Source organism: Oppia nitens, unplaced genomic scaffold (assembly GCF_028296485.1).
Source record: "Oppia nitens isolate AA-2021 unplaced genomic scaffold, nextdenovo-longstitch-racon4-pilon3 scaffold18_pilon_pilon_pilon, whole genome shotgun sequence".
In the NCBI taxonomy this organism is placed as follows: Eukaryota; Metazoa; Arthropoda; class Arachnida; order Sarcoptiformes; family Oppiidae; genus Oppia; species Oppia nitens.
In genome coordinates, this window is record NW_026533197.1 from 2026181 (window position 1) to 2049072 (window position 22892).

The 22892-nt window shown below is 24.2% G+C and overlaps 1 protein-coding gene across 2 annotated transcripts; it reads left to right on the forward strand.

The window, feature by feature from the left end:
- Window positions 1-15396: 15396 nt before the first annotated feature.
- Window positions 15397-22327, forward strand: LOC128965982 (lysine-specific demethylase 5C-like). 2 transcript variants are annotated; one of them, XM_054312778.1, is made up of 14 exons: window positions 15397-15948; window positions 16534-16671; window positions 16970-17114; window positions 17178-17287; window positions 17346-17600; window positions 17664-17778; window positions 17835-17998; window positions 18062-18217; window positions 18312-19086; window positions 19159-19359; window positions 19420-21576; window positions 21636-21774; window positions 21839-22071; window positions 22147-22327. In XM_054312778.1, exons 1-14 carry the CDS (start codon window positions 15700-15702, stop codon window positions 22281-22283), a joined length of 4974 nt encoding a protein of 1657 aa, XP_054168753.1. In that variant the 5' UTR covers window positions 15397-15699; the 3' UTR covers window positions 22284-22327. The 2 variants fall into 2 exon arrangements, with proteins under 2 accessions (XP_054168753.1, XP_054168752.1); XM_054312777.1 differs by having other exon boundaries at window positions 17346-17778.
- Window positions 22328-22892: the final 565 nt, after the last annotated feature.

Genomic DNA, 22892 nt, shown 5'->3' on the forward strand with positions numbered 1-22892 from the left:
AACTTTGATCTGAAAATATATTCAAGTTTTATCCATACTTTTACTCCGTGTCCAAAACAGACGTCTTTTTCTTTATAATAATTTGTTATATTTAATGAAATACTGTTTGATTGGAATAACTATCGATTGACTCTTCAATTCTTTAATTTATTTATCACATAAACACTAACTTATAGTGTAATAGCAATCAAATATTGACAACATTTTACACCAGTGTTCATCTAAAGAGACTTTTTAGTAAATAAATATTATAATATACACATATATACACATGTGATGATAATTATATGTACATATTATCTATAATACATAATAATACATTTGTTAATCAAAATAATATATAAATAATTTATTTTTAGTAGTCTTTTATCAACTATTTTAAATAGATTATTATTTAATTTTTTGTTAAAATTTAAGTTTTTATTAATTTTTTAAAAATTATTTATATTTTGGGAAAATTTACTTAATTTCCTGGGAATTTATACGAGAACTTATGGGAACTTTATGGAATTTACATGGGAATATTTTGGAATTTAAGGGAATTTTCTCTTGACCCCCGCTTGATTTTTGAAAAAATTGCCGTTTAAAAATGCAAAAAAGTCTATACCTACCCTAGACCCCCCCCAAGATTTTTCGAAAATTTTGTAAGTTGACACCACCTTAGACCCCCCTAAAATCCAAAACCTTGCTTAACCCTGACATATAAATACATACACACACACACACTATCCCTTAAAAGACTCTGCCTTTTATATACAACTAATAATGAAATATCAAATTAGTATTGAGCAGAAAATTAACAAAAAGCCAGAATTTCATTGAATTTAATTGAATTAAATAACAAAAATATTCAACTAATTTGCTTATTTGCCTACTATTTAAACCAAAATGACTTTAATTAAAACAACACTAACTTAGGTATAGTTGAATGCAATTAATTTAGTTTATAGATCAATGAGATCTATGTTTTTGCTGTTACCGTACAGTAAGTATACTTCAAAAAGTATATTCAATTACTTTAGTCTAATCAATAATCATTATTAATTACTGTACGTTACACTTAGTTATGTAACTCATATCATAAAAACCACATTTATTGCAATTTACTTTAGTTAATATATTATAAAACATATGAAAACATATTAATGGTTTATGTAAAATATTCTTAAATAGTTTATTATTAAATATTAAAAATATTTTTGACTGAGATATATAAATTTGTCAAAATATAAAGCTATATATATACGGTAAAAATTATTGTAGATTGTTTTTTAATGCAAAACATCAAATGATTATTAATATAAGATGCAAACTAAAAAACTATAAGAGATATATAATAATAATATAAAATATATAATATATTAGACTAATTTTTTTTTAATTTTAAATAACTGCTCCAATCAGAGAATTGGCAGATATGACAAACTTTACATCAGATAAAATTTGTTACTTGATTTAATATTTCTTATATTTACTAATATTATAAAATTAAAAATAATTTTTTAAAATTTAAAACAATCAATAATTTGAGTCAAACTATATATTATAATGCCTTATATTTTTTATATTTCAATTTAATATTAATATTATATTACAATTTTACAACAATATATGAGTTTATATAAATTTAAATAATGATACGACACTTAACTTAATGAATGCTACACTAAATTTAGTGATAAGTTTTAACTCAATTCTCAAACCATTACATAAATGAGACCCACTTTCAGATACTTTTAGATACGCTTTATTCTCAATCATAACATATAGTCATAATAAATAACATATTAAGTTATCAATTATTGACTAAAATTATTTTGTAAATTTTTTAATAATTTTTTATTTAAAATTTTATTTATTTGATATAAATTTAAAAATATTTTTTAATCATTAATTTTTATAACTAATAAATAAAATAAAATTTTATAATTATGAATAACATAACTGATATTAAATAGAAATTTTAAATTATATTTTCATATTAAGAACAAATATTTGTAAAATTGCTTTAATCTTACATAAAATAAAAAAAATTAAATAATAACAACTTATATAAAAATATACACATATTAAAATGTAAGAATTTTTATGCGTATAAAAATAAGTGACATTTAAAATAAAATTATTGATTTAATAGAAAAAACAATATTTTAGTATTGACAACAAAATTCAAATAACTAGAAAAAAAACTTTTAAATTAGTAATTTCATTACTGTGTTAACCAGTATTACATTTATTTTATAATATAAAAAGTTTATTAAAGAGTATATTTTGAAAAATTGTATGAAATTGTATTGTTATAATTGATTGATTATTGAATATATAAATATTTAATTTTAAATAATTTGAATAATTATTGCAAAACTAATTAAAGCAATGATATCACACAATTTGAATGCTGTGCTATAATTAATGCATAATTAGCACATAATAAACAAAATCCTTTCACAATTAAAGCGAGACATCATTTAAGAGTATATTTGGCATTAAAAATAAATTGAAACTCAAGTAACAAGAATTTTGCATTAAAGACATCAAATGTTTTAAGACCTGATTTTTATGTACTTATCTTTACTTTTCTAACAATTTATCATTGATCTCATCAAACAATTTTATTTTCATTAATTAGTAGATATCAAATAAATAAGTAATTTATTATATTGTAAAGTAATCTATGAGTTATGCTATTTATTTATTTATTAAATTTTTAAAAATTATAAAAGTATTTTATACAAAAAAAAATCTAGTTTTAAATTAAAATTTAAAGAATCAATATATTAATAAATGTTTAAATTGAATTTAGTTATATAATATTATGCTGATTGAAATTATTTGATAAATTATGTTATATTAAATGATTTAAATGATGAGATTATAAGCAGTGATATGAGGCATAATATTGTGATCAGAGATCAGTAGTACTTATAAGTAAATGATTTATTAGAAATGAGTTACAACTGAAAGCAAACATTTAAATGATTGATTGCTAGTCTGTCTGAAACTTTTTTAAGTAATTTCATTGATCTCTCAGTAAATCGAGTGAATACAGGACTCAGTAATGACTGACAAGACATGAGTCCATAGTCAGTGTAACAATGGATTGTATTATAGATATATATCATTGATGTAGTGCTGTGTTGATCCCTGGGTTGGGATTATTAAACATTTGATATGCAATGAATGCCATAAATGCATCATATAATCAATATTTCGACAAAATTAATGAACTTAATATAAGATTCATTTTAAAAGACAAACTTTTCATTAATATTGCATTCAGTTTTTTACTTTAATGCTTATGAGTTGAGATGTAATAGACATCAAATGCTGTATAATCATCAATAAGTTTTAGATAGACTTAAATTACAACTATAAGTACAGTAAAAGCTGTTGCAAGTCATCAATTGATGACGAGATTTACCAAATAGACTCAAATTAAATGAAATTGATTTATATTTACCACTTTCTAAGCACTAGTCATTATATGATATATATTGTCATTTGTATAATATTTCTTATTTTAATTTTATCTGTAAAATCCATCTTTATTTTATTGTAACTTAAATATTAGCACTTTAATAAATATCACATTTCATTTATTTTGAAATTAATATAAAAATTTAATAAAATAATTGTTAAAAATACATTTGTTAACTACAGTATTTTGTTTGTTAAAAAACTTCATTTTATCAAATAAATCCCAAATGTATTAAAGTAACAAAATTGAGAGCATTTCTACTGTGAACTAAACGTATAAACAAACTTTAAAAAATTTGTCTGAATTATTCATAAACGCTTTAAAACACATACATTGAGGCAAACAAACCCAAACCAACTCTTTTATTTATAACCAAAAAAAATCTTATATTTATAGGACAACAGTTTTGGTAAAGGCTTTTAACGTTTAGGAAAATTCTATTAAATAATGCATTAATTTTATCTGAATTTCTTTAATATATATAATATAGTTATTATTATATTTACTTTACTCTTAAAGTGATTTTTTAAACTTTAATAATAAAATTATTATAATTTTACTCCATTGATGTTGTTTCACAAAAATATATTTTTAAAATTATAAATTATTTATTATTTTTTGAATATACTATATTAAAATGGAAATGTCAAAAAAACAAATATTTGTAATGCAATAAAACTAATATTGTTTAGTCATTTCTAATTGCGATTAAATTAAATAATTATTATTGGCATAACAGTATAGCTGAGTGTTAACCTTAAGCAACCAGGGATTCAATACATATATAGGTCTGACACTGTCTTTAACACAATATATGCAATAATTGTATCATATATTATATTTTTCATTTAAACACTTATGTTATAACTAGAGTTAGGTATCTTCGGGAATTCCCGAAACACTATTATTTATTAAATCGTCGGGAATTTAATGTTTATAGAAATATGGCAACATTTTAAATGAAATTAACACCTATTGTTTTTCTCGATTTTCCCGATTTTTGGTGTTTTTTGAGATAATCCCGAAAAATGCCGAAAATCAGTATTTAAGTGTGTTTTTTTCCGAAATTCGCTAAATATTGATTGAAATAACACTTAAATACATATTGAATAAAATATTAGCGGCACATCTAATACAATATTAAGTCAATATCAATGAATGGGACGATAAGTATTAGAGAAAAAAACTATAAACAATATTTTGATATAAAAATTATAGTTTTGTATGTATTTTAAACATATGTACTGTAATACTGTACACAATTGATGTATTTTTTACAATGGGTAAATCAAAGTGTAGTTTATAAACTAAAACTAAATGCATTTTTATAATCAATTAATTAATAAAAAACTGAAAATAAATTATTTTTGACAAATTTAACCGATTTTATGACATATAAACTATTTATTATTAGTACTATAAGGAAAAAACAAAATTTAATTTCCCGATTTATATCCCGATTTTGCCATTTTTTACTCCCGATTTCCCGACCGATTTTGGCCATTTAAACTCCCGAAAATGCATAACTCTAGTTATAACTTATAAGTTATTCATAATATTTTTTTTATATTAAATGCAAATTACGGTATAATATAATGTCAATTTTTATTAACTTATTGAAAATATTATTTATTACTCATTGATTGAGTTTTTGATTACTTTTGTTGTTTATTTTTGATTTTCTTTTAATTAACTTTTTATCAAATTAATACATTTTAAATAAAACATTTGATTATTCTTACAGCAACTTTGTGTTATTTTATAGATAAATGTTATTTACAACTTATTTATAAGTAAATAAAATAAAAATATATTCATTTCTAAAAATATATTTTTTTCATTTAGATATTCACACTTCAACATATAATTTAAAGCAAATTAGTATAAGATTTAAAAAATATCATTTGACAAAATATGAGACATTATATTATACAAGTATTAATATTATTGTATAACAAGTGAAACGAGTTTTTTTTGGTCAATACAACAATAAAATTATAGCTTTGCTATCATATACAGCAAACGTCTAAAACTGGTTTATATTTTGACATCAATCGATTCTTTATATTTATTAATTTAATTTGACATTTATTAAATTAAAAACATTTAACATCATAATAACTTATATATTAATTTTAAACTAGCAACTAAACTTGTAATTAGATATTTATAATTAGTAAATAAATATTAATTGCCATTAAAAATTATATACTTTAAAATTTCTATTTTTATAGATTTAATAATTAATATACTCATTTTTTACAAATTTATTTCATGCTTGAGTTATTTAATTTAAATTTATATGTTAAATTTATAAACATAAATTAATAATACTTAAATTAAAACTATTCTCTACAAATAAAATTGTTAATGTACTTATAAACTATTATTGTTTATAAATTAATATACATTTTTATTTTATATAACAATTATTTATAGCAAAATCTTCATTTGTAGCGATCATTTTCATCAATAATCAATAAATTTAAAAATAAAAATTCTATACATTTGGTCTACACTGTATATATTGTATATAAACTTATATAATGTACATATATTTTATGTATGTTATGTATGTATTCACTCGTAAAAATAATTTAAAGCAAATGCTAACTTTTTGGATTTAAAATATTTTGTTAAAAAATGAGTGCAAATTTGTGATAAAAACTTTTTTGGTTGTATTTTATATATTTGTCATAGATGTTGATGTTTTTGTTGTTATATTGTATAAGCATTAGACTCATCGGTGGTGATGTCACTCATGAATGCATTGATCACCCGGTGCTGAGTCAACCAATCGATTACATGTGACGATGAGTTTTGACAAAAATACTTAAAATCTAGAATTGAATGTTTCATATAAAATGCATACAAAACATGTCTGTCTTTAAAGTAATTGATTTGAAATATTCATATATAGTATAAACAGAGTATGTCTTACATTATAAGTGTTTATAAATCGGTTGAATTGTTCAAAATAAACAAATAGTATATACTATACAATCAAATGGTTAATCTGTTTTAATGTTCATCCCATTAGTCCAACTGATACTCCAAATGTCAGTATTTACAGTATTAAGCAATACATCTAAACAGTAGTCGTGGAAGTAATTAATGTCAGAAATGAATTATATTCTGCTTTTCATCACTTATTACAACCTTTGAATCATTCCTTCTCTCTAAACAAAAATCAAGGATTATATACAGTATATACAGAATATACTGTATATAACGTAATATATCTTTAAGAATATATATATATATATATATATATATATATATATATATATATATATATATATATATATATATATATATATATATAAAAGGATAACTCTTTACTAATTGCTTTCATCCGATTCCTACACTAATAGTTAAGAACAAATAAATTGGACAAAAATATTGTCATTATTTTTATGTGAATAATCATTTTATACCCAATCAGATACCTTTACTAATCAATTAAAACACTAATATCTATAGAGGTTAGGGTGGGGTGGAGTGGGTGGGGGTTGGTTGCTCGAAATATCTAAATCTTAAGTTTGTACATTAATGTAGTGCATACGGTACAAGTTATAAGCAGTGCATTTTATTATACAAATCAACGCTCATAAAACTTTAAATATAACAAATAATTAGGTGTTTTAAATGTAAAAATAAATCAAAAATAATGATATTAGTATATAATCTTTACAAAATAAATAATTTTTATTTACAAAGTGTAGTTTATTATATATATCGTATATAGATAAAAATTAATTAAATTTTCTTATAAAAACTAATTTCTTTTAATTATCTTAAAAAATAACTTCAAATTTATATAAAAGATTACTTGAGACTTAATAAAGTGCTGAATACATAATAAATAAGGAAAAGTACTGTATATTAAAAATATATAAATAAGTTGAAATAATATTATATATAATAATTTAATTTACATACTATTATATTCATATTATAAATTTAGTTCAATAGTTAGTATAATGTATTGTCTTTAATGGTTTTATAAGTGATCTAAATGTATGATATTGTATGTCTCACTACAGGATATACATGTTTTTGATACAAGTATATTATAGTTAAGGTTCGGCAAATTCCCTCGTTTTATAATCCAAAAGTTTCCTATTTTTCCTGGTCCTGGGAATTCCCAGGGAATCTATTTCCTTGTGCTATCATCTATTGAACCATAAACCAAAAAAAATTATTATAATATTTGAATAGAAAATGTTATATTAAACTAAATTAAATTATTATTTTGAGTGTTATTGTTAAAGAGTATCACTAAATTCATTGAATTTAAATTTATTTTTAAATATTTCAATTAAATTTATGCAAAAAATTAAGTTTTGATGTTGTTTATTGCAAAAATATAAAATATATTTTTCTTTCTAACGAATTAGGAGGGGAAATAAAATATTTTCCGGGAAAATTGAAAGGATTTTATTAATGAACTTCCCTCCCTTGGAAAGTTGCACGAACTCTAATTATAGTACACTTTACATAATGTTTGATGTATTTGATAATATCATAATATGATCTATGAATCTCTATTTATAGGTCGAAATTTTTTAGATACCGATCCATAATCTTTTTAAAACCTCATTTGTATTATAAAACGGAATATTTTTTGAATAAAAACTTAAATTAAGAAATGTTTGTCAGATTAATAAATCTATGCTTTTATAATATCATAATTATAGTATAAATATTTTATTTTAATTTCATACATATATTTTAGGTAATCTAATATTTTATAGCAATTATCACATAAAAATGATTTCGCTTTCAGACTATTTTAAACATTTAGTTATTAGAATCACACAATAAATGCTATAAATTGTTTTATAAGAAAGTAATATCTAAGGCGCATAACAACTACAATATTTGTATACAGATATGTAATATTACAATACAATAGATTTATATATAATATGATAATATAAAAAGCCAGTCGTCTATGTGTTTATATTATGAAAGTAATTGAGTGTAATGTGGGGTTACAAAAGTTTATTATTAATAGTTTTGTGCATGATGACTTTATATTTTACAAATTAACTGTAAAATATTGATTACGCAATATTATCATTGATACGAGTTGTTAACTCCTGGTTTAAAATATAGTTTTAAGTCTTATTTTTATATTAAACAATAATATTTATTCAAAGATAGATCGCTTGATTTAGTTAAGTAAATTTTAATTAATTTTAGTTATAATATCAATATATAAATAATTTAAATAATATTAGAAACAATTAATTGGTTTCATTTAAGTTTTCTTTATAATGCGATTATAATGCGTGAAATGTCACATTAATAAAATCTAAACTTATTTTAAGACAAATAAATATAAAATAATTCAAATTATAAGTAAATTATAAATATAGAAATAATTAGAGCATTTAAATTAAATATTGTATAATAAATAAATTAATAAATAACAATAACTTATCAAAAGCAACATTAAAGATAATATTCATTACATTTGGTTGTAATGTAATGAGTGACGTGTTATGAAGGCATCAAATTATGGCTATCATTATGACTACAATGTAATACTAAGTTTAAATGAGCACATTATACATACAGTTTGTGCCACTGATTATAATGAGATGCTTAATGGATAAGCAATATATTATTATTATTATTATTATTATTATTATTATTATTATTATTATTATTATTATTATTATTATTATTATTATTATTATTATTATTATTATTATTATTATTATTATTATTATTATTATTATTATTTCAGAATTTAATTTACTATGACTTCCATTGATTTAAATTACTTTAGTTGGTAAATGAATTATTATATTAGAGAAAACAGTATTAGTTGTTAAGCAAATAATATTTATATAACATTATTGAAGTCAAGAATAAAAAATTTTAATACATTACTAAACATAGTAATGCATAAAATACAATATTAATATATCAAATAAACAATAGTAATAAATTAAACAATGAAAATGCAAATATTGATATGCATTATACAGTATATCAACAATATATTACAATTTTAAAAATATATTTATAAAAAAAATTTAAGCAATAGCATTAAAGTGATAAGTTTTTAGGTATCAAAGTAATCTTATATTAAGAAATATAAACTCAAATATTTATTTTTTGTGTATTAATCAATAGAATAATTTTAATTTAATATTATATGATTTATATAGCATAATATTATATACATTTATTACAATTATGTTTATGAAAATTATAAACAAACAATTTAATAATACATAATATTTGTGTTACATACTGTATAATTTATAGGCATTGGATGGAAAATAAATATTAAAATTAACAAATACACATTTATAAATACATGTTGATTATTACATAATGAATTAAAATACCTTAATTATCTAAATATAATATAATTATTAATAAATCTAGAAATAATATTAATGTTTAAAATAAAGTATATATAATATATTTAAATAAATGAAATATTTATTTGTTATGTATTAAAATAATCAATATATATTTATTTGTATTTTTTGTATCTTATATACAAAATAATATTTTATATGAAGTTCACCAATGTTTATTTTTAATATATAAATTTATATACAGTATATTTACTGTATATATGTATTGTTTAAGATTGCAAATACTATATAACGTTTTTTGTCTTTATAACGCCTAAAGCATTGCTTAAAACATATAATTTGTAGTAAATATTACCAGAAATTGCTTAATATGTAAAATATAGCTATTTTTAAGCTCCCGTCGCGATATTGAATTAATACTAAACCAATCAAAATTTAGAAATAATTTAAATGTTTAATTTCACAGTCATTAAATATATAAGCATAATTATCATATTACAGATCATATTATCATTTAATGGTAAAATCAGCTTAAGAAGTTGAGGAATAGATCATATTATATTTTAAAATCAGCTAGATCATATTATCATTTAATAAAAAACTTAAGAAGTTGAGGAATATCATATTATATAATGTAAAATCAGCTGTGATCTAAAATTAAATGCTATTAGTATTTCCAGCTATTTTTACCATTTTAATTGTCTTTATACAGCTATTTTTACCCTAATTATATCATCTTCAATTGCTTAAAACATATAATTTGTAGTATTCATATTACCATTAGATGATAATTATTAATAAACATAAAATACATTGAATTGTAATTATGCTATTTTTCCCCATTTTATAATTTGTGACTAAGTATAAATGAAAAAATTTAAACAAATTTTATAATTGCTTATTAAAGACATACATAAAATAAATCTTTATTAACATATGGATAAATTTTTAAAATCAACTATAGTTTAAATTTAATTAAACTAATTTGTGCCGATGGCACACGTTTGTTGTTATAAACATAAAATATAAACTAATATTATATTGTTATATAATATAATTTATTTTATTACTAATATACATTTATTCAATTATTTGCAAAATAAATCGTATTATTCAATTCAATATTAATATTATAAATTACATTGATTGGTTTAATTATTAACTTAATTTATATTATTGTTAATACTCTTAAAGTATAAGCTTTTATATTTATAAACAAATTATATAGCCTACAGTATAGCCTTTTCTATACTATTATTATTTTATTTTATTAGAAATTTAATAATATAAGATTATTATATAAATTAATGCATTAAGAAAAATGTATTAATCGCTAGAATATATATCAATAGTTAAATGAGTTATATATATATATATATATATATATAATATGAATAAAATAGTTGGTTTGGTTGCAATGTTAGTATAAATGTTATGATACGGTATGGTATGGTTACCCCTATTACGTGACGACATTTCCATTGTTTGCGATATTTGCCTTAAATTCATCGCTCACTTCAATAAAAGAAACATCTATTGAATGTACTTTCCATTTGTTGTCTATTTTGTGGCCAAACAGTACAACTAGTTTTGTCATATCTCAACATTTTACCTGTAATTTTTAAACAATGAATTTTAGCTCAATTATAAAACCATATATGATATATACAGTATATCTTTATACTGAAAACAATAATAAAATAAAATTAATTAATTTATATATAATGTATAATTTAATGTTATACAATAATGATACATTAATCAAATTATTGTGCATTATATTTACTATAAATTTCTACAGATTATTTTAATAATTTAAAACAGAATATAATATTAAATCACAGAAAAAGTCAGTTTTATAATATACTACTAATTTATAATATTTGTTAGAAACAGAAACTATTTACATTTTTTGAGTTGAAATTAGTGTTAGAAATGATAATTTATATTTAAATGTCAATATAATAATCTAAATAAGTTGGCAACTCTAAGCACAACCACACAACACCAGTGTTTCTTTTCAGACACTAAAACTGCAAATGCATTATTCAATGCAACGTTTTTTCATATTTTATCAAAAGTGACATAACTGTACAATTGATATAATATTATATTATATATACCGTATATACTAATATACTGTACTATAAAATACATAGTATGTTGTGTTATATATTTTATATATATTAGTTGTACTTAGTTTCTTATGTAACATTATTATAGACATCTATAGCCTTATAGTTTCTAAAGTCATGCAGTTATTGACAGATTACTGGATATTTTGTAACCTAAAGCCCAACGTTTGCATTATTTGCTTCACTTTTAGTATTAGTTTTGTTGTATAGTTTATACCGTTTAGAGGATTTAAGGACAGACTTTCATCGAAAACTCTGGTAATTAGAAATGAGTGACGAGTCTATAAAATAGTAGATAAAAATGATTACTAAACACAATACTACATATAAATTAAGAAATAGTTTTTTTACATTTGTTTTTAAAAATATAAAACAATTTTGTCAAATATACGGTATTATATGTACCTTTTATTTTTTTATTAAAAACTAGAAATTTAAAACCACTTTTAGTATATGACATTTTATCATTATTTATTTTATAAAATATTAATTTCAAATATTATTCAAATAGTTTCTTAATAATACATTTTATTAAATTTAATATTAATTTTTAAAAACTTTTACAAATTATACCAATATACTATAAACAAAATTCAATTTATAATTATATTTGTTTGTGTTTGAGACTTAAAAATTTTTCTATAGAAATAATTTTTAAGAATATTACAATTTTTTTCAATAATTTTTTATTTAAATAAATAATTCTCTCTAAATATATTTAAATATTTTTACAAATTTAAAATATGATATTATTATTTATTTAAAAGATATTTGAATTTATGAAAATGATTTTTATAGATAATGTCCACACGTTAGACAATGTATATAAACTCACTGATAATATAATTAGTAATTGAAATATCGCTGAAACAATAAAATAAATTACTTAGGGCTCACACCATCACTACATTACACAAAATATACAATATATACAATCCATACAATATATAACAAGATTTGTCGATTGGGTGATACCTTTGAGGCAAATACGATAAAAGTAGCAGAAATTTGTGTAGTGTTTGGTTAGCCAACAGTTTTATTCTTACAATTTATTGTCCAAACCGTTAACCGTTCGGACCTTTTTTGGTCACAAGTGTTTGACTCAACAAATGTATAAATTTATTGACTATTCAATTGGTTCACTACTTGTGATTCTCGTATTTACTTAACTCTTCATTCAATTTCTGTTCAATCTTTATATATATATTGGCTTTTGTACTATAAATTCAATTTATATAGTGATCAACGTCTATACCAATAGCTTTGTCAATGTTTTTAAAGTGTTGTACCAAATGATCAAAGCATACATTGTTGTCATTTGAGAAATTGATGTCTAATAAAACAAAAGTATTTTGAAAAACAACATCTGTTGTTAAAAAATCAATTAACCTTTAATTTAGTGACAGTTGTGACAACTGTAAGGTCGTTGACAGCACTCATCTTTTGTAAGAAAAGTCAAGAATTTATAACTCGTATCACATCTTCATCTATGCCTAACATCTATATCTCTATTATTTTTATTTTACATCTTTTGTTTTGTTTTAGTCTTTTATAGCCTCAAACCATTTGGCCATTAGTTGGATAACAAAAGAAAAACATAGATATATAATGCATACAATTGTGTTGACATTCAATCAATTCAAACCTCACTATTCCCAGTGCTCTCTCTTTTCTCAATTATAAAAGCAAAAGTACTAACAAAAGCACAACTATTTCTATACTAATATTGTATTTCTGCTGATATCACGCAAAGCATAACTTATTTGATGAAAAACGAGAAACTATTTGACTTTAATGCATATTCAGACACATTAACAAACATTTTCATATTATATATAAACGATTGTAACGTAAAATAGATACAAATTGTATAATAATAATAATTAAATATTTCATTTATCATAAGGAATATTCAATTGTTTTTATTTAATACTATTTTATTTAGAGAGAAATTGACAATTATTTATAAGAATATTCTGTTTGTATAATATAAATAGACATCACTTATGCCATCTATTTGTCTAAACTATAGTTAATTATATAATTTATAAATTTACATTAAATAACTTATAATTATTATTTTATATACCTGTATAATACAGTCTATATATAATAAATTAGAAAAGTCTACACTTATAATATAAATTTTATATTTGAATAATTGATTGATCAATCAAAATATTCACATAATTATACAAAAATCATTGTATATAAAAAAATTGATATAATTTCTAAATGACTAATAAAAGCTAACAAATAACTAAATATTATTTTTAACTAAAATAAAATAATATTAAAATAATTATACTAAATAATTAGATAAATTTAAGTTTTTAGGATTTTAAGTCACGACTTGAGTAAAACTTTTGCAGTCAATACTATGTTTATACAGTATATAAAGTTTATAATGTTTACGATAATGAACTGAATATTGTAAGTGGGTATTGAAGTAAACAATTTTCATCTATAATAAAGATTTTATTTCTATTTAATTTTAACACTAAAAGTATAACAATGAAATTCTTTAGGTATAAAATACATATAATATATATTTTGGTAATTTCATCTTCAAGTACATACCAATTCTTGATATAAAATAATATATAATTTATTATGAAAATTATATACTCTTTCTATATATGAAAGAAATTTCTTGAATCTCTTTCTCTCTAAACTTGTTTTATCTTAAATTGACTTACAGTATGATTATAATTGTAAATAATTATATTTAATTACCTATAAATATCATTGATATGTATTTATTAATTTATTAAAATGTTAATTAAGATTTATTGTATTTGTTTCTATACGAGTGAAATACACATTATATACAGTAATGTAAAATTTAGATATTGTATAATAATGTATTATACAGTATATTAATAATAATACAATACATGTATTAAACAACTGTATACTGCTTTACATTTATGTTACTCTTTTAATTATATCTACATTTAATTGTATTTAATACTCTATAATATTATAGTCTATAAAATTGATTGATATTTCTAAATTTCACTAAAAAACAATTATTGTATTTCTATATACAGGTATCATAAGTGAAATACATTATACAGTATTAAATAATACAAAATTAAAATATTATTAAAATTATATTTTTCATTTGGCAACTCTATAGTGAATCAATAAATGTTTATAAATATAATTATAAAATTTAAAGACTGCTTTTAATTGAATAATACATTAAAATCTGATATATATTGAAAACCTTATATTATAAAAACAAGTGTTAGTATTGAATAATTGAAATATTATTAACAATAGATTTAATTAATGAATTTAAAGACTATAATAATGTATAATATAATCAATGAGTTGACTATAGGGTGTAATCACAGCAAATATAACTCCCATTTAAAGCATAACAAAGTTGTTGTCGTTTGTAACCAATGGAGACATTATTAGAGTCATAGACTATGGAGTGTTGTATAGAGTGTTGTATTGAGTGATGTATTGAGTGTTTGGTTTGCATTTAAAGCCAAAAGTTTTGAAGCATTCATTCAATACATAGACTATTGTATTGAATGAGTCTTTGAACGCCATTTTTGGCACAAAAACAATGAATTGAATCAATGATTGCAACGATTGTGACAACACTTGTGGCCAAACATTGCCGAAGTCATTACCGAAACATTTAGTGACTTTGTTTTGATTGCAATCAGTTGCTGACCACTTGTATTGTTCAACATTAACGACAACTTTTGACGATTCAAACTTAATGGCGAGTGTATCGCTACCTACGAGTGCGGCCAATGTGACCAACGGGTCATTTGGTGGCCATTTGAAGAACGGAACCAACACTTCGGTTAACTCGAATCACGGCTCAGACTTTGAGTTTATTCCTCCGCCAGAATGTCCTATATTTTATCCGACAGAAGAAGAGTTTGCAATGGGACCACTTGAGTACATCTCGAAGATTAGGGCCGAAGCTGAACCACACGGCATCTGTAAAATCATACCACCAAATGTACCACTTGTTTGATAACAATACTCTTATATCTCATCTATTAATCACTAATTGCTTTCATACTTATTAACATATTTTTTACATATTATTAGACCAATTAGTTATTTAGTTATTATTTATTTAATTATTATAGTTATTAATTAATGTCATAGACTATGAATCGATGACTTTAATTAATTTACAATTTTGTTGATTAGATTTAATTAATCTTTTATTTAAAAAGACTAAACCATTTGTTATGATTTATTAGTTAACTAATTGACAATTGCTTGCGATTATGTAATTAATAATTTATGAATATTTATTTGCAATTTATATATAGTTAGATAAATATAGTATAATATGATACAAACAATATAATTAATTAGTCATTTAAATTTATAACTAAATAACAACTTAAAAATAATGCATACGATATATAGGCCGCACCCTATGTTTCCTACTATGTATCCTAACAATGCTTGTATTACTTAATTATATTTATATCATTTATATATTTAAACACTAAGTATTAATTTATAATAAGATATAAAATAGAGAGATAACTGAAATGTAAATCTAAGACATTGTGTATTGAAATGACAGACATTTCAGCCGCCATTTGCTGTGGCCGTCGAAGAGTTCCGGTTTACGCCTCGTATTCAACGTCTGAATGAGTTGGAAGCGACCACAAGAATCAAATTAAATTTTATTGAACAGATCGTCAAGTTCTGGGATTTACAGGTAAAACATTTTATTTATTTCTGATTTATCTTTTTTTGATCTTAACTATCATAAAGGCATTGAAATAAAGCCATTATTTGATAAATGCTTTCAGTTTATGTGAATAATTCACGTATTTCTAGTATTTATACAGTTGTCTATAATTTTATTCGTGTAATATATTGTATAGTTGTGTATATAATGATTTTGTTTATGAAATGAAATGTTTTATTTTTGAACTAATATTGTTAAACAATATATTATTTTTATTATGCAAATATTACAATTTGACAATATTATTGTCTAATATTTTTAAAAGGGCGCCTCCTTTAAGATCCCAACTCTCGAAAGACGTTCACTTGATTTATATAATTTACACAAAATTGTTGCTGAAGAGGGAGGCTTTGAGATTTGCACTCGAGATAGAAAGTGGTCGCGAGTGGCCACACGTATGGGTTACGGAAGTATAACTATTATTTAACTGATTTTTATTTACATAATAAACGTATATTTTATTGTATTAATAGATAACTCTTCGAGCAAAGGAACCATTGCTTCTCTATTAAGACAACATTACGAGAGAATTCTTTTCCCTTACGATGTATTTCAAAGCGGAGCAACTATTGGACCCGATATCGTGAGTTTGTGGCATCAGTTTTATCAAAAGATTTAATTTACAGTTATATGTATCTCAGGAAGAAAAATGTGATTCAAAATTATCTGATGAGGAAAAAGAAGAAGACAAGAATAAGAACCCAAAATCAAGCGATAAGGAAGCGACGACTCCTGAGAAACGAATATTGAGGAGACAATCGATGTCACCATCAAATCAAAATCCATTACTGGTTTCACCAAATTCTCAAAATAAAGAGTTACGAAAATTGCAAGTTTATGGCGCCGGACCTAAAATGCCCGGATATGTCTCCGAACAAACAGATCAATCAGTTAAGGTCTGTTCAGAGACCTATAATGATTGTACTGAAGAATTGAATTCAAAAACTTGTTTACCACAGGTTTGTCTGCATTGCGGGGAAACAAATCCTCAACCAATGCTCTTAACTTGTGATAACTGTTCCAACACTTATCACACTCATTGTCTTATTCCTCCACTTAATGATTGGCCTAAAGGTTTGTTTAGTTGTATGTTATATGTTATGCTTATTACAAAATTGTTATTATAATAGGTGTTTGGCATTGCCATCGATGTCTTGCTTTATTGGTTCAGTCATATCCTCAGCCTTATACTCAAGAGTTTGGTTTTGTTCAGTCACAGAAAAGTTATACTTTATCTGAATTTGGAGAAATGGCCGATCAATTTAAAGCCGATTATTTCAATTGTCCGCCACATGTAAATTATTTCTATTTTAATATTTTATTTAGTAATTTTCAATATATATGTATATTATTATAGTCAGTAACTCATTCATTGGCTGAAAAAGAGTTTTGGCGTTTAGTTTCTGCTATAGAAGAATCGGTTACTGTTGAATATGGCGCTGATTTACATACCAATGATTATGGCAGTGGTTTTCCCACAAAAACAACTAAAAATCTGTTGCCTTCGGATATGGTATTATTATTATTATTATTATTTAGAAATAAATTATATAATACCTTAGATTTGTTTACCGAAACTAATTTTGTATTGTTATTAACATATTAAGGAATATATAAATCATTTATGGAATTTAAATAACATACCAGTGCTTGAAGGAAGTGTGTTTCGTCACATAAATGCTAATATTAGTGGAATGATAGTTCCGTGGATGTATGTGGGGATGTGTTTCGCCACATTTTGTTGGCATAATGAAGACCATTGGACTTATTCTATTAATTATTTACATTGGGGTGAACCTAAAACATGGTATGGAGTTCCGGGTGAACACGCAGAGACATTTGAAAGAGCTATGAAAAGAGCTGCACCCGAACTGTTCAAATCACAGCCCGATCTTCTCCATCAATTGGTTACTATTTGTAATCCCAATATTCTAATGCAAGACGGCGTTCCCGTCTACAGGTGTAACCAACAAGCGGGTGAATTTGTGGTAACATTTCCGCGATCATATCACACAGGTTTCAATCAGGGTCTTAATTTTGCCGAAGCTGTTAATTTTGCACCATCTGATTGGTTACCAATAGGACGCGTTTGTATCACTCATTACGCTATGCTTCATAGGTTTCCAGTGTTTAGTCACGACGAACTGATTTGCAAAATGGCTAACGATCCCAATCATCTGGAGATCACATTAGCAGTTGAGACATATAAAGATATGCTTCGTATGGTTGAAAGCGAGAAGTCCTCCCGATTGGGACTTCTCGAATGGGGTGTCACTCAGGCTGAACGCGAAGCCTTTGAATTACTGGCAGATGATGAACGACAATGTGATTACTGTAAAACCACTTGTTTTCTATCAGCTCTTACTTGTAGTTGTACTCAATGTATGTTATTTTGTCTGAATTTTTATTACCGTTACTCCTATTTATACTAACATTTATTATGGAAATATTTAGCTAAAATCGTGTGTCTGACGCATAAAGATAACCTCTGTAAGACATGTCTACCATCACAGCATACTCTTCGTTATAGATATACATTGGATGAGTTGCCTATAATGTTACACCATTTGAGGAAAAGGGCCGAAAAATTTGATGACTGGGCTTCAAATGTCCAAACATTACTTAAAAAGATTGACACAAATACTGACTTAAATGGTTTGTGTATTTGATTTTTGTTACAAATGTACAACTATTACAATAATATTTTTTGAATAGATTGTAATGAACCAAAAGTTAGTCCAACGCTTAAAGAGTTAAAATCATCACTAAATGATGCGGTGGTTAATAAATATCCGACAAATTCAGAGATTTATGAACATTTGAATTCTATTGTATCGGAAGCGTCCAAATGTTCGCGAGCGGCCAAAGATCTTCTTAAACAACAGGAGACTCTTCGAAAACAACAACTGAATGTTGGTTCACAACATCAGACATCACCTGTAAAAAGAACACTTCGATCAACAGCTGGACGTAATGCCAACGCCGGACTCAAAGATAATGTTAATATAAAACTTACGTTAGAAGAGATCAGTTTATTCTATGATGAAGTCGAAGAACTTCAGTGCGAAATACCGGAGAAACAGGCATTAAAACAATTGCTCGATCGCTGCAATTCAATCGCCGCATCCATTATGAGTGTCTTAAATACGAATAACACCAAAGATATCAACGAATCACTCAAATCATCTGATTTAGAGGCCGTCCTATTTGATGCCCAATCTATAGTCGTCGTTGACTTTGGGCCACAACTGGAGGCCTTTCGACATAAACTTGAAGAGATCCGTTGGTTAGAGGAATGTGACGCTATTCTCATTACTAAAGAAGATGTTAAGCCAGGAAATCAAAAGAAATACGAAATATCAACTGTTAAGACATTGATTGAAAATACTTTAAAATTAGCGGTAAATACTGATGTTATTAATTCAAAGTTAAATGAATTGCAACAAATTGTCGACGAATCCAATAAATGGATGGAAAGAGCGGCCAATTGTTTTGTTAAGACTGAGTCTGAAAGTGAGACAAATAGTGGCAAACCATTACTTTCTTTACTCGAATCACTAATAGATGAAAGTGAAAATAATGTTTATCTTAAACAACTTGTTTTATCGCCACAAATCGATAATATTCGCGTAACAGTGCAAAAGGCTCGCAATTGGATCAGTCAAGTGAATGACATCTTTGGAAACGATTACCAAAAACATAGTTCTAAAGGCACATCAAATACAGTCAACTCGGGGGACGCGCCTATGATTGAAGCTATAGAAGAGTTAGTTGTGGCTGCAAATGGTATCGATTGTCAATTAACTCATTTAGCAAACTTGGATTCAACTATAACAGCTTCCCGACAATGGAAGGACCGACTCAACAGAGCCTTCACTAAAAAGAATTCATTATACACTATAATTCAAATACTTAGTCCTCGTATCGCATCCATGGGTCAGACATCTGACTGTTCATTCACTTCTCGGACATTATTTCATTATTTAAAGCGACTTTCATCACAGACACAAAATCAATCAAAATTAGGCAAAAGTCCGAATTTGCGAACTCAACCAAAAAGTTTGTTTGAAACCCAATTAGGCGGCGAAAACTCGCGGACACACATCGCAGCCCTCTATAAGTTGTTTGAAGAACAGGAATTAAATCACTTGAGATCATTAAGAAAACGAAATTCAACTAAAAGACTATATTTGGAGAGAAAGGCCATCGATTTGGTCGATGATACTAATGATACGGATGAAGAACAAAAAAGACAAGCTTTAAAGTTCTGTATTTGTGGTAAAGAAGAAGATGAATGGATGGTTGAGTGTCAGCTTTGTTTTGATTGGTTTCATAATAAGTGTATTCAAAACTCTCAATCACTTTATATGCGGAAAAAACAACAAATAAATCAACAAATTTTGCCAAATGATTGGCCACAACCTCAACAACATATGATATGCGATTTATGTTCGCGAGGAAAGAGACCTAAAGTAGACAGTATTGTCAATCTTTTATGTTCACTGCAGAAACTTCCCGTAAGACTTCTTGAGGGCGAACTTCTTCAATGTTTAGCTGAAAGAGCCATCAAATGGCAAAACAAACTGCAATCGGTCCGTAATTCACATTCCGATTTAGATGCGGCCTATAAACGGATCGAAAAATTACAATCAGATAGTAATCGGGAATCACAACAAACTGATAAAACTGACGATTTGGCCACTGAAGAAGCAACTGCTCAGGCATTACTTGCTTTACAGAGATCTCAGCCAACTGTTAATCTCGAAATACAATCGCCTAACACTTCGACTATTGCGTCAAACGATTCAATTATATCATCTCAAGAATTGTCTCCATTGAAAAACAAACGCAAATCACCACTTGTTTTAAGAGGTAATTAAATATTATTAATATAATAACTATTAGTTATTAATAATAATATGTATTTTTAGCTGAAGCTGTCGCTCAACCTATCATTGAATTGAGTGCCCAATCATTGGAAGTGTTGTCAGAATTGTTATTTGAAGTAAACTGTTTGGAAGTCAGTTTAGAAGAGACATCAAACCTGTGGCTCATTTGGCATATGTCTCAGTAAGTGTTAATCGCGTCTAAACATTAAATACTTTATTTATTTTAAAACAATTTCTTTTTTTAGACCAAATTATCGAACAGTTTTAAGAAATTTAGACTCAAATGATAATAATATTGAAGAGAATAAACGAAAATCAGTTTCAGAATCAATTGATAGCGAAACTCAAAACAAAAAGAAAAAACAAATGATATCTAAAGATAAAAACATAAAAAATATTCGTAAAAATGGCAAAAAAGGCAAATCTGATGACAGCGACGAACTCTGCGAAATGAAAGACAAATGTCTTAAACCAAATGGTTTGTAAAAAAAATTTAAAAATTCTATAATTAAATTATTTGTAAGTAATATTATGTCTATTTTGTTTGAAACAGTGGCTCAGGTAGATTGGGTTCAATGTGAAGGTCAATGCCAAGGATGGTATCATCAGTTATGTATTGGTATCGAAAGTCCGGACCAAATCGAGGCTTTGGAAAAATTCTTTTGTATTAATTGCAAACCAACCGATTAAGAGATAGCTTTTAAATTGTTTACTTTTATTATAGATTTAATGATTATTTAGTTTAAGTCTAAGCTTTTTTTTGATTGAATGTAATATAGATAAAGTAAATTCATAAAATATATTATTGCATTAAATGTATGTTTATATAAATGTAAAACATTAAAATTTAATTATATCATCAATATATATATATATACAAAATACCAATGTTTTCAATAAATCCTATTTAATATTAAGTTGAATTGGATTTAATTTATTTTTGAAATTCAAATTAATTATTAAACTAAAATTTCAATTATTGGTCATTTTTGATTACCGGTAATCTTAAAATTTATCCGATAATTGGAATCGACTTGTTTTTTAAATGTCAACTAATTATCTGTAATTATTGTAATTTTAGGATTAATTGTAAAAATTATTAATAATTACAATATTATTTATAACAGTCATTAGTAGTGTATTGATTAATAATTTTTTATACTCTATTAAATAGTTGTTATAATAGTTGCTAAAAAGTCAAATAGTTGTTAAAATAGTTATTTAAACTGTATTAAATAGTTGTATATACGGTAATTGCCAAAAAAGCCAAATAGTTATTGAAATAGTTATTTATTTTCT

Coding starts and splice junctions, on each gene's coding strand:
- LOC128965982 (XM_054312777.1), top strand. CDS start 15,700: ATGGCGAGTGTATCGCTACCTACGAGTGCGGCCAATGTGACCAACGGG. Junction 16,672..16,969: donor TCAAGTTCTGGGATTTACAG/GTAAAACATTTT, acceptor TATTTTTAAAAG/GGCGCCTCCTTTAAGATCCC. Junction 17,288..17,345: donor CAACTATTGGACCCGATATC/GTGAGTTTGTGG, acceptor TATGTATCTCAG/GAAGAAAAATGTGATTCAAA.